At 33.0% G+C, this 13,636-nt stretch overlaps 1 protein-coding gene across 2 annotated transcripts; it reads right to left on the bottom strand.

The window, feature by feature from the left end:
• Nucleotides 1–2,309: 2,309 nt before the first annotated feature.
• LOC126974015 (serine/threonine-protein phosphatase Pgam5, mitochondrial) lies at nt 2,310–13,277 on the bottom strand. 2 transcript variants are annotated; one of them, XM_050821384.1, is made up of 6 exons: nt 12,924–13,277; nt 12,665–12,849; nt 11,985–12,202; nt 10,191–10,321; nt 7,938–8,084; nt 2,310–2,664 (listed from the first exon to the last, which is right to left on the bottom strand). In XM_050821384.1, the coding sequence occupies exons 1-6, from the start codon at nt 13,091–13,093 to the stop codon at nt 2,643–2,645; spliced, it is 873 nt and encodes a 290-aa protein (XP_050677341.1). In that variant the 5' UTR covers nt 13,094–13,277; the 3' UTR covers nt 2,310–2,642. The 2 variants fall into 2 exon arrangements, with proteins under 2 accessions (XP_050677341.1, XP_050677340.1); XM_050821383.1 differs by having other exon boundaries at nt 10,191–10,324; nt 12,924–13,274.
• Between the last annotated feature and the right edge of the window lie 359 nt (nt 13,278–13,636).

The following is a 13,636-nucleotide window of genomic DNA, read 5'->3' as shown; positions in this document are numbered from 1 at the left end:
TGAATTATGGAACTTAAACTCATACTGAAAAAAGCGAGCTAAACAGATAAACAGGTTACAATTTTAGAAGTTGAATCTAATAGTATTGAGAAGAAAGTTTAATAAGATAATCACTCTATAATTTTTGGATAGTGATTGATAGCAATTTAACGAAATACACTGGCCTTCAAAAGTAAGTATCACACTTTTAAAATTGGGATAACGTTTTAAGTTCACAAGATATACTTTCGAAATAAAAAGGACTTCAAAGAGAATTTAATTTTGTACATAAAAACTTTATAGTCGGTAACCTTCTTTTAATAATTGGCTGAAAAAAAACTTCAAAAACAGAACCATTCCTTTTTCAAAGTGGACGTTTCCGAATTACAATTTTACCATTCACATTTTTCTTTCTGTTTTAAATTTTTTTCAAGATCGATGGGTCTTGTTTTAAAAATTTTTGCTAAAAAGCACATAACATTTATTTATCATGCCTCTTTCAGTTGAAGAATGTGCTAGGATCATGACTTTTCTGGAACTAGGCAGCAGTATGCGTCGCACTGCAAGAATGGTGGGTGTGACGGTACGAACGGTCCAGAAGATAAAGCGAAGGTACGAAGAGACTGGACACCATCTGAGGAGACCTTGTAATGGCAGACCCAGGTGTACCAGTGCCCGAGAAGGTCGTTATATTATTTCCAGTGTGTTAAGAAATCGCCACCAAAATGCAATTGAAGTCCAGCAACAGCTACTTCAGACCCGGAGGGACTACATTAGTGACAATACAGTGAGAAGAAGACTTGCTGAAGTAAATTTGAAACCCCGAGGACCAACGAGTAGCCCAAAACTCGAGAGACAGCATCGAGTAGCGAGACTGTGATACGCCCGTGAACACATGCAGTGGGATGAAGAAGAATGGTCAAGAATTTTGTTTGCAGATGAGTCGAGACTCTACCTCTACCTCTCTCTCTACACTTCGGATGGAAGGCGAAGTGTTTACAGGCGACCTGGTGAGCGATACCTTCAAGCCTGCATCTCAGGAAGAGTCCAATACGGTGGAGGCAGTGTACATGTATGGGCTGGCATATCTTCAGAAGGTCACACAGAGCTAGGAGCCATAGAAAATGGCACCCTCACTGGGCAAAGATATGCTCAAGAGATTCTCAATGAGTATGCAGGGCCGTATTTAGCAAATATGGGTGATGGATCGATGCTGATGCATGATAATGCCCGGCCACACACGTCTCACATCGTACATGAGTATATTCAGGAGGTCGGTATCAGCGTGATGGCTTGGCCATCAAGAAGTCCTGATCTCAACCCGATTGAACACGCCTGGGATGAGCTTGGGAGGCTAGTCAGAAATCGCAGACCACCACCTACTACCCTCCGGGCACTAAATGGGAGAATATTCCCCAACATCAGCTCCGAAACCTAGTGTTCAGTATGCCGAACCGGCTCGAAGCTGTAATCAGAGCTCGAGGAGGCAATACCAGTTATTAAAAATTAAATAACATGTAACACATTTAGTTGAATTTTTTACACTAAACTAAAAATGTCTATTTTCATTGTTTTATCTTTTTTAAGTTAAAAATGTTACTAATGTATAATTTTAGTTTCTAAGAATTAAAGCCTATAAAATTTGCAACAAAACGTTTTTAATCTTAAATCTCTACCTTCTATAGTTAAGAAAAAAAATTAATTAGAAAAGTGTGATACTTACTTTTGCAGGCCAGTGTAAATTACAGTTTTTAGTGTAACCAACAGTTTTTACTTTCAATGTTTTCCTTTCAAAATCCGGAGATAAAGTAAGTCCCCGACTCAATGGCCAACCTTTCCTAAGTCGTCATGCTCGCTAAACTAGCATTGCTTGCGGCGGCGTCGTGTGCCGGATGCGTCAATTCGTGAAGAGGTGCTGCTTGTGGTGCCAGGTTCTGTTCTAGATAGTTTATATGTTCTTTTCTACCCACCGACATTTAAAACGACGTAGTAAAGGTTACTATAACGTTGATGACTTAATTTATGATACCACAGGTTGGGAATGGAGCGAGTCCTCAGGCTATCCTAGAATATTTTTTTTGTACAAAATTATTTTATTAAGAATATTTTAATGAGTTTCTTTCGCCCGTTCAACTCAGGCCTGATGCATAAATTTTCGAATGGGTGGTAGTTTTTGAAGTTCAAATAGGTGACTTTAAACCATATTTTGAATAAAAATATTTGAATTTGAGTGTTGCAAGCATAAGCCACATTAATCATTGGCCATAAGCCAGCAATCATTCGCCCTACCACTCCTTAGAGAAAGATGCACATTTAATAAAAGAAAGGTATATTTGTAAACATTTTATTAATATATAAAATAAATTTACATTTTTTTCTGCTTATACTACCTTAACCAATTTATTAAAAAATCACTTTAAGCATGACTACAAGAAAAGCAAAGTAAAATAGACATATATTCCCAACTTTACTTTTCTAAGCAATTTGATTATGCGGAGGCACAACTGCCATCTTCTTACAGACATGCCGGGTTATTTTAAAGAGCATAACGATTGTAAATTTACTGTCGATTTAAAAGGATTCCATTGTATATAAGTGTAAGGTGCTCCAAGATTGTTCAGGCTGATATTTGAGACGAATAACTGCAAACTTCATTTGTGTTTTTAACCTCTCCGCGTTAGGTTGCTGTAAAAAACCCGAACAAAAAAAAATTCATTGAAAATTTAAGTTTTTATGTATTATTTCAAATGTATAAACTATATTTTTCAGTGTATTTGTAATATAGGTAACTTTACCTTGATAGCTTTAATATTAAAATTGCACAGTAGTTTTGACATTTTTTAATACTTAATTGGTACTGGTACGAAACAATTTCGGACCCAAGTCTTTCCACAAGTGATCGCGTAGCAAGAATTCTCAAGTACACTTTTGTGGATACTTTTATTTTTATGAATAATTTTAATGCATGCAGTAATTGTAAGGAAAAAGCAAAAAATGTCGCTGAAATCTTAGGTACGCCTGAGAATAGCCTACGGTAAAAGACAGGAGAACGCGTGAATACATTTCTAGGTCGATTGAGATCCATTTTTGCTTGTCAAGTTAATGTTGTTTTATGGCAATAAGCTAAAAAGTTATCCGATCTGTATTATGTTAAAAAAATATAACTGTACAGCAATTTAATGTCAACATTGGGTTACAGATTTTTATGCATATTTAGCTATCCAGCTTTCGACAGTTCCGAGGTAAGTGCAAGAAGTTGTAAGCGTCAATGGAAAAAATGGTGTCTAAAACTTCAGTAATGTTTTACGTTACCTATTCGAATACCAGAAATTATATTTCCCCGTAACCATGAAAGCAGAGTTCTTAGGTTGAGCTCCAGCTAATACTACACTGTTACGTCAAATGTTCACGAATACGATAGGAGCTTACCGGCGTAAATGAATCAATTGTTTACAAAAACATGTTTTTCTTTAAACTACTGACTACACTGTTCCACAACATTCTAGAATGATCCTTAGGTAATTAAAGTGCCACGCATTGGAGTGTGATTCGTATCAATGGTATTAAGGAAAATATATATATCTGCTGTGATATGTAATAAATTATTTACGGGATTATACTGGTAGTGTCCGAAACTTTCCTGACACGTTACGATACATATAGGTTTGGTTTTACTCTGTGACTAGCTAACTCATTTTAAGTACTATGCGATAACCCTAAAGATACTTGTCCAATGTTATTTGCATATTAAATGGATCCAATTGTAGATTGGGTACGGAATGGTGGCATGACAATGTACGCGTGTGTGAGTATAAATTATGCGTATAAATTATATTGCGCACTTATAAGGCTGCACGTGCACTTATATGTAGACCTACTCTTAAGAAGTCGTATTATAAAGATCTCTTTAAGACCAGTGGAAGGGTCCTTTGCACAGGATGCCGGCTGTAATAGGAAGCAGTAATGTGTAAGCATTATTGTGTTTCGGTCTGAAGGGCGCCGTAGCTAGTGAAATTACTGGGCAAATGAGACTTAACATCGTATGTCTCAAGGTGACGAGCGCAATTATAGTGGTGCCGCCCAGAACTTTTGGGTTTTTTGAGGAATCCTGTGCGGTACTTCATTGTAATCTCGTCCCTTATTGTTATAAAAGTTAAAATAAGGCTTACTTGACCTTTAAAAAAGTTAGTGTGTTGAACATTTTAATAAATATATGTGGATTTGTTTTTAACCTTCTATATCTATTTGGTTTCTGTCATTTTATTCAATAATACTAATAATGCCGCACACACTTGAGGCACCTTACACCTACAATCGTCAGCTCCAACTCTAGATTATCTTAAGCGTTTGGGTCTTAAAACCATATGGTAATGAAAATTTAAAACCCGTTATATAAATTATTAAGTAAAAAACAAAGGTACTTGATATATAATTACTTGGAAATACTAATACAATTTGACTCATTTCAGTTGTATCATTTAGGTTTTTGTTATTTAATAATCCTATCATTGTTAAGTTAGGGAAAAAATAGGACTAGACTACAAAGTGGCACAATATATAATCAACCTGAATGAAAACTCCAAGAAAAGGCCGTACACAGAAAACAATTATGTCATCCAGAACGAAAATTTCATATAAATGTTCATAAAATGAAAACTACTGGGCCAAACTATGTAAAATTTTATAGGACCAGATGGCATCTACATATTTCGCATCATATAAAAAAATACTGATCGAATTGATAACCTCCTCCTTTTTGAAGTCGGTTAAAAATGAAACAAATTACAACTTTTTATAAATATTGTGTTAAAAGCCACCACATATCTTATAAAAACTGAAATTATTAGGGAAAAGTCAAAATACATTTCTAAGTTCGAAAAACATAATAACACAGACTATATTTTAATTTAAATTCATAGATATTGTAGAAATGTCACATCTATGATACCTGTTGAAATTTTACGATTTATTACTGTCAATGTCAATTTCAATGATGTTTGAGAATAAAAAAAAAGTATACTAAAATACAAGGAGACAATATAGAGAATGAACTGAAAAATATACCCATAACCTGATTTCTCTATAGAAAGGAATAGGTTATACACCCAGTTCATTCTCCATCTATGGAATAACAGAACTACTGACCTCTATAACATCCTCGATGTTTTTCCTACCAATCTGAAGTTAATTAATTGTCCAAATTGCGATTGCCGTTTTCTTTTCTCCTATACTAATTGTATTCCCGTTTTTTGGCTGAATTAACAAATTATACATATTCGCTGGACAGCATTCTAAATTTGTAACCAAAATTTATGAACGATGCGGGACTCAAACCCGTGACCTGACCAAGCCATGTAGATGGAGCCACAACCTGAGAGTTGAACAAGATATACCAAGACTTACGAACCATACGTTACTCGAACGGTTAGCTCAGTTGGTAAGAGCGCTCGGACGAACCCGAGAGGCGTGTTGGAGCCCCGCATCGTTCATAAATTTTGGTTACAAATTTAATTTGGATAATTTATCGATTTTTTTATTAATTGTGAATACTGCGAGTGTACTTTGAACTAATTATTACCAGTACATACTAATGTGAGAAAAATTTACTTTTGTATAATAAAAACGAAAAAAATACAACACACATAGCTTCTGCAACAATCAGCGGAGCAGACATTTGCAATTCAATGTCAAAATAGTTTCATTGACATTTACAGCTTTCAATTCGGCACAAAAACCAAATACTGTATATACCTACTCTTCATAGTATTTCTGGACATCGGGATTCGAACCCGAGTCTTCTGCTTTGCGGATCACCCAATGTTCCATCTGAGCTATTAAAGTCTTGTATATAGTGGCGAATTTACCTTTGTATTCTAAATATGTTATTGTAGCAGTTTCTCATTAAAACACGGATAAAACTTCATTTTTTTTTAAATTAAAAAATAGCTAGATCGATTCCTCGCCCCCGAAATTATCTGTATACAAAATTTCATTAAAATCGTTGGAACCGTTTCCGAGATTCAGATTATATATATTTATATACAAGAATTGCTCGTTTAAAGATACAAAATATTGTATCGGTAAGTACATAATAATAATATATTATTCAAATTCATGTATTTTGTACATTGTATGTTTTTTTATTGCTGACTCAAACAAATTTAAAAAATGACTAAAATAAAAAAAATAAATTTGGCGTGGACCACCCTTGACATTTAGGGGGATGAAAAATAGATGTTGTCCGATTCTCAGACCTACCCAATATGCACTCAAAATTTCATGGGAATCGGTCAAGCCGTTTCGAATGAGTTTAACTACAAACACCGCGACATGAGAATTTTATATATTAGATTATCGTTAATATTTTTGGGAGTAAAAGAGTGCATCATTAGATATTTACCCAGCTATAGAAATACCTTAATAAAAATGCATACACCACAAAGATGGTTTCTAATAAGTACTTATGAGAAAGTAGCATTTATAATCTGTCGATAAAATTATAAGGGAATTTTGATTTCGTGACGTATTCGTTGTTCGAACAAAATTTTTTTGGTTCAATCTTTATTCTGATGCTCCAGTATGAGGTTACTGTTTTGTGCTACGAACCCTGTTTAGTAACAGTGAACGATTTTAACAATAAGGTGATAGGTACTCTCTATCTTGGTCTATTGATTATTCTATTTGGTTTTTGGGATTATTGTGTGTTTTTTGAAGAGGTGGCATTAAATTAATTAAATCAATCAGAATTAATAATAATTATAGAGGTCAGTGACAACAACAATTATTCATATTAACATCTTACAAGTGCTTGTCTTCGTAACATTATTTTATTTTTGCAACAAATAAACCCTCAGGTTCAGTGTTCCTGTAGGAGATTATTGGATCAGTTAATACAATTACCTGGGTCGAAATAGGAACTTGCATAAATTATAAGTGACTAATATAATGATATAATTAAGTATTGACACCTGCCACCAAAAATCCTTTTCCAAAACATTAAATAGAATAAACGTTAAACAAAATAGTTACAGCAAGGAAAAATGTCGAGGTAAAATGGTTAACATATTGTAAATAATAAAATGATATTTTTAAAGCTCATTTAAAATAAACAAATTTATTAAAAATATATAATTTTTTTACCTTTTTTTTTTGTATTGTATATCAATCTTCTAAAATGACTATGACATTTCAAATAAAGAAAACTAAAGCAAAACGATTAATTAATCTACATTATTATTGATTTTTTTATCTCTATCTAAAATTTCATATACCATTAATAATTAGGCATATACCGCAAAAAGAGCATAAAATTAAAAACCACTGATGAGACAGGACTGCTGTAACACAGCTTGACAATGCAACATTCATATTCCTGTACAATATGTAGTAGGATCTCACATCAATAAAGATTGTCCCAACTCGCCTGCATACACCACAAGCAGCATAGCACAAGTATCGTCTGAAGCGGAGCATTACATCATCACCAAAGCTTTAGTATTATATTTCCCAGTAGTATTGTATTTCCCAAACTACCTGCATTTTGGATATCCTCACATTTTACAGTTTTGATAAATACTTTAGTTTCATATATAAAAGCTACTGTGGTTCCTATACAAGTCTCCAATATATCTTTATACATTTGAGTCTAGCTTTTCATAGAAAAACTTCCCTAGTTACGTATGACATAAGATAGTATTAATCAATTTTTTTTTATATTTTAAATATACCTAACAAATTCAGTCTAATTAGAAAATTGGAGACAAGTTTATTACTTATTGTACTATGTAAATTATCTGATATGTTATAATTATGACGAATATTTATCTCATCAGTATGTTACAATTCCTCGCTACACAAATTACAATAAACTCTTAATAGAAAATTTCTGTATCAAAACTTAGTAAAGTATGGTGGTAAATTATGATAAAATACATTACAAATTATTTGGATAAGTTTACCGGCTTGTAATGTATTTTGGCTCCATATGTCCAGTATCACCAAGGGTTCGTAAAACAACATTGCCACTAGGTAATATAGAGATCCATGTAATTGAAGCATGGTTCAGGGAAATTCTTAGCCAACCTTCGGGTGGAAACTGTAGGGCTCTGAAACATAAAAGTGATCATTTTACAATAGAGTGAACAAGCAATTATGTTATCTAGGTTGCTTTTTACTTTTCACTAGCTTCTACTTCTAGTTAAAGGGGCCATTTTGAAAGTTACTTTTTACAGAAATCTTCTGATAGTATAAAGGGCTGTTTCATAATGTCCAAGTTAAGTAGCAGGTTGTCATAGGCTAGATCAATTAATGGCTACATAGAAGGCTAGATAAAACAGATTGCACCACTTCACCGCTACATTTAATTACCAGATGACCTATCTGGCAGATCGGTCTGGCAACCTCACACTTAAACGTTCCGTTTGACGAAATGAAATTAAAATAAATGATTCTTATACGAAATAACGTAACACAAGCGTAATGGCTTTTAATGCTCTTTTTTTCATATTTTACAGTTAAGGTACTTTTTGAATATGCTTCTAAATAGCGCTTGTATATATTGTACATCACATAATTGTAATCCGCTTTCGTGTAACGAAATTTAAGAATATCAACTAATCAATTGCCATGAGCCTTTCATAATTGTCCATAAGTCATAACATAAGCAAACCATGTACCAAACATTATAGTAGAGGAGCCCAAGCGGGATTTTGGGATTTATTCGAGTGCGTCACAATAACATAAGAGCTGCAAACTTGCACCGTGTGAAGTACTCCCATCATACCTGAGCCCTGTATATAGGATCGAACGTCTAGAGCAGCCGATAAGATTAGTAAAAAAAAGATCGTTAGAACAACTCGAGTGCGTCAGATTGTGGTAAGGTAAGTTAATTATATGCAATAAAATGTGCATTTAAATAATCTAACAAATTAAGCGTCACATAAGGTTTGGAAAGTCACAAACTTTCAAACCGTCTGGTTAAGAGAATTCCTCAATATAATTGTCAGATTATGGGTCAGGACGACAAAGACATTAAATTGAACCACGATTTTTTTTCGTGCATAACTTTTGGTCACGTCCAAATCACGGCCGTCTCTTAAATAGGAGCTACAAAAGGGTTCACTTAATATCTCATCTCTATCATTTTCTACTCCTTCCTATGGCGACCCCCACCATGCAAGCCCGCAGATTAATATTTTCCCGTTATTAGAAACACGTGGGGCGCATACACCATTAAAATCTGAAGCGCTTAAGTAAGCACTCTGATATGATGTGACTTTTTTTTCTTTTTAGCTTCTGACACTCGAGTAAATCTCTATTTAGCTCTTGGGCTCCCCTACCAATATGAAAATTGACATTATTTTGTGTAATGCTTGTCACCCTGCCAGGCAGTACCCAGCAGATAGCTATGATATTTAGTATATAAGTAGCAAGTAGCCTATTTGTAACTTTACTTGGACTTGTGAAACACACACTAAAAAGTAATAAATAAGAAGGCCCATGAGTAAATGCCATAGTGTTTTTTAGAATAGCATGCCACCTGGTTGGCTGTTAATTATAAGGTCTAAGTGCTCAGTAGACTCCTGATTTCGCTGTCTTATGTTTAGCATTTCTTGGTCATTACTTCTGAGGGCTATTACAATAAGGCAATTTAAGCAACATTATCATTGTAACAACAGAAAACAGACAGAAGCTAAGCTGGATATTGAAGGAAGCTGGAGGGAGTGAATTATCTGCCAGGACTCCAATATTAATCACAGAAGCACTGAGCAGGTGATTTGCTATGGCTTGATAAAGCTACAAAACCCAAAACTGACTTGATAAAATAAGTATTTCAACTTAATAAGTAGCACAATATTAAGAAACAAAGTTGTTCTAAATTAGAATGTGATTCGCTAAGAGTGATTTTGCATTACATAATCTCTTATTATAGGAAGACAAGTGAAACTTAGTGTGAAATTCTTGTCCATATTTTAATTGAGATGATTACTTGACCAGGGCCACATTATTACTTATCAAGAAGTTTCATACTTCATTGGTGAATTAATAAAAAATCTGTTACAGACTAAATTCTCTTCAACTCTTCATTTTATGGATCATAGTTGTTGGAAAATAAATGTTTTTATTTTATTTACATGAATACATACAAGATAATATTTTTATATAAAATCATTGCAAACAGCTAATTAAAAATTATGTAAAAAGTATCTTACTTGCACACAAAGAACCGTATGACATTAGCATGGCATACTATTAGTGTGTATGTGTCTTCGGTCTGTTTAGGTGGTGCCCTGTGGAAGTACTTCCGGAAACCTGCCTCTATCCTTGCGCTATCCTGGAAGAACTGCTACACATGCCAAACCATACTGTATTACTAGAAGTATACTGGCCAGTTTTGTTTGATGACTTAGTGACAGTTATGACATGAATCAAGCATATAAGTTACTTTTACTTTCCAGTTATAATATTAACTACAAGATACAACTATAGATAAGTTAAGATTAACAATTATTATTCTATAATTAAGTACTACAAACTGGTCAGTAGTTGTATATTTATTAAAAGAACACCTTACAAAAATGTATTTATTTTTTTCAGTCATTCAAAAAACGTATCTACAAATCTGTAAGACAATTGCATAAATCCATAACAGTTCATTTTTGGTAAGAAACCAAATCTTACATGTAATTTATAAGTGAGGCTAACTTTAGCAAGTGATCGAAAACTAAATAGTAATGAAATAAGAATGTAATGTAATATCTATTTGTCTTATGTATAAGTAGTAGACTACAGAGACTCAATTATCCACAGTTCAGTTTGAGATTATTCTCAAATAGCTTTTTAGTTCAAAGTGGGCTTTCAGATTCAGATAATGATAAATATAAGGATAATTGCTGAAGCCTATTTGCTTACAAACTTACAGCAGAAACTAATAGAAGAAACAGCAGACATATAAATGATGCAGGACCTTGTCAAGTAGAAGCATTACACACTACGGGAAGACCTACCTACTATGAAATATAAATTTCAAAAAGAAATGTACAATAATAATAATATAATAATAATATTGAGACATTGTTACACAAATTATCTTGCCCCAAACTAGGCATAGCCTGTACTATGGGTGCAAGACAACAATATATTTAATACAATATACTTACATAAACATACATAAATACATATAAACATCCATGACTCGGAAACAAACATCCATATTCATCATATTGCATCTACCGGGGTTCGAACCCGGGACCTCTAGCTTAGTAGTCAGGGTCACTAACCATTCGGCTATATGGGTCGTCATAATATAGTTTATATTATGTAACTAATGTGTTTTAATAACTTGAGAAAAAATCTGTAATACAATTTAACTTTATTTATTATTAACATTGATTAAAGTTTGCAAATCTTATATAATTTTCTTGTTTTGTTTAACTTTGTGTATTCAAGTATCCAAATACTGAGGTTGAACAACAATTGGATGTAGTTCCTGAAAAACGTTCCAAGCCACAAACATCACATATAAAGGAATTCGTGTTTAAAGTTTAATAAATATTAGTGTATTCCATACATATGGGTTGTGCTTAAAGAGTGACAGTAGGGCTGCCATTTTTTGTCAGTATGTTAATTCGAATCACATGACCAGTTTTGTGTTCTTAACTCAAGCTTGTGGTTTGGAATGTTTTTCTGGAATTATGTCCAATTATTGTGGTTAATACTTAATTAACTACTTCTACTGTACAATAATGTATATAAATAATAACAGTAATATTCTAAATTTAAAAATATAAACAGTTCCAATTTCTCATAAAAAAAAGTACTTAATTGTTTTACAACTAATTTCATTCAATGGAGGTATCTATCTACATGCATAAAATTTGAAATGAGAATGCCAAATACATTGTTCTTGTATATTTCATTTGTCTATCACAATATGAGCTTCTATATAATACTTAGATATGCTTCTTAGCTGCATAAATAAATGTATAAAAACTAAATCAACTTACTTTAGGCTCTGGTCTCCAATGTCCAACTGGAGGCTCAGGAGGAATAGGAGCACCCTCCTCAATTAACTGGCAGTCCTTAACTTTAATATCACTCGGCAAATGTTTTGCTATGATTGCAGCTGTTTCTTGTGCTCTAGTCATAGTAGATTTAACAAGTAAATCCCATTTAATATTCAGCTCAGCTAGTCGCTTTCCCGTTAAATCAGCCTGTTTTCTTCCTGTAACCATTTAAGTTTGGTCTTAGTGTATGGTTATAATGTCTTATTCTAAGCTGGCAATTTAAAAAAAAAGATTTACTACTTTGTCAGCAAACACTTAAATTAAATATAATTAAATGTAATTTTTAGTTCTATAAATTTGTTTACTGGTTGTTTGCTACTAGGTGTTATTTAATTGTTTAGGGAAACATCTGTCCTTATTTCTATCTCACCATGTCTATTTTGCGTCTATGTATGTATCTGTATTTGTTTCTAAATAAATAAATATAAAATTACACCCTTCTGGGAGACAGATATCATTGATTGTATTGTATCACAATCATATACCTATTACAATAATTCCTTGTGTATATAAAGTAAAAATTCTACTACTACTACTAGTGCTGACTATGCTGTAAAGTGTAAAGAAAGCCAAAGTCATGTATTAACTGATAATGCACATGTATTTGAATAAAAGCTTACCCAATTCAGTCAAAGTTCGTTCTTGGTCTGTGACACCATCAATATTGTATTGGCCATGCCTTATTAAAAACAAATGTCTAACTGCTTTACTTTTAGACTTCTCTATTTCCTCATTATAATGGTTTTGATCTTCTTCTTTTGCTTTAATGGATTTAAGTGGCTTTACTATGGACTCTGGTTCACGGCTAGAAAGAGGTTTCAAATAAAGTAAACAATATTGTCTGAATATTAAGAATAGAAAGAAATATTATACACATACTGATCCCAATTGTTATCCCATTTAACACTTGGAGAATAGTTGGTAGTCCAAGAGTTTTGAACATCATATTTATTTTCATTTCGGCCAATATTATGATAGTAAGCAAGTCCACCTCCTACCGCACCAAGGCTGATAATTGCGATTTTATGGAATCTCGACAATATTGCCATTTTAATATTATCTCGATAAAAAAGGAGAATCTATTTATTTATCCAAGTATCTATAAAATAACATTCGAAAGAACACACATGGTCTTCTATTTATCTATTTACAAAGAGAATTTAAACACTACGTTCAAAAGACGGGAGTGCCATACAAAATAATGAGAAATGTCGCTTGTAAGGGTGAGACGTATTTATCGTCACAGGTATTTGTAACAGGTATTAAAATATCACCGGTTGTCACTGTGACAAGATATCAAAAATAACAGTGACAAGTATAAGGAGTATTTTATAACAACTAGTATTTTGTAACAACTAGTATTTTATAACATCTAGTATTTTAGTAACGACTGTTATTTGAGTAACACCTGTTACTGAACAAGTATTTGATAACAACTAGTATTTTAGTAACAACTGTTACTGAACAAGTATTTAATAACAGCTAGTATTTTAGTAGCAACTGATATTTGAGTAGTACCTGTTATTGAACAAATAATTAGGAGTATTTAGTAGGTATTTTTTAACAGTATTTTTATACAGCTATAATTGTGT

The sequence above is a fragment of the Leptidea sinapis genome, chromosome 31 (assembly GCF_905404315.1).
Source record: "Leptidea sinapis chromosome 31, ilLepSina1.1, whole genome shotgun sequence".
Classification (NCBI taxonomy): Eukaryota; Metazoa; Arthropoda; class Insecta; order Lepidoptera; family Pieridae; genus Leptidea; species Leptidea sinapis.
This window is presented reverse-complemented; position numbering and strand designations above follow the sequence as displayed.

What these genes read in the sequence shown, in the direction of transcription:
- LOC126974015 (XM_050821383.1), bottom strand. Translation starts at nt 13,093, where the DNA reads ATGGCAATATTGTCGAGATTCCATAAAATCGCAATTATCAGCCTTGGT. An exon ending in ACGAACTTTGACTGAATTGG is followed by an intron (nt 12,203 to 12,664) that starts GTAAGCTTTTAT and finishes AAATGGTTACAG; the next exon opens with GAAGAAAACAGGCTGATTTA. An exon ending in ATACGGTTCTTTGTGTGCAA is followed by an intron (nt 8,085 to 10,190) that starts GTAAGATACTTT and finishes TTTATGTTTCAG; the next exon opens with AGCCCTACAGTTTCCACCCG.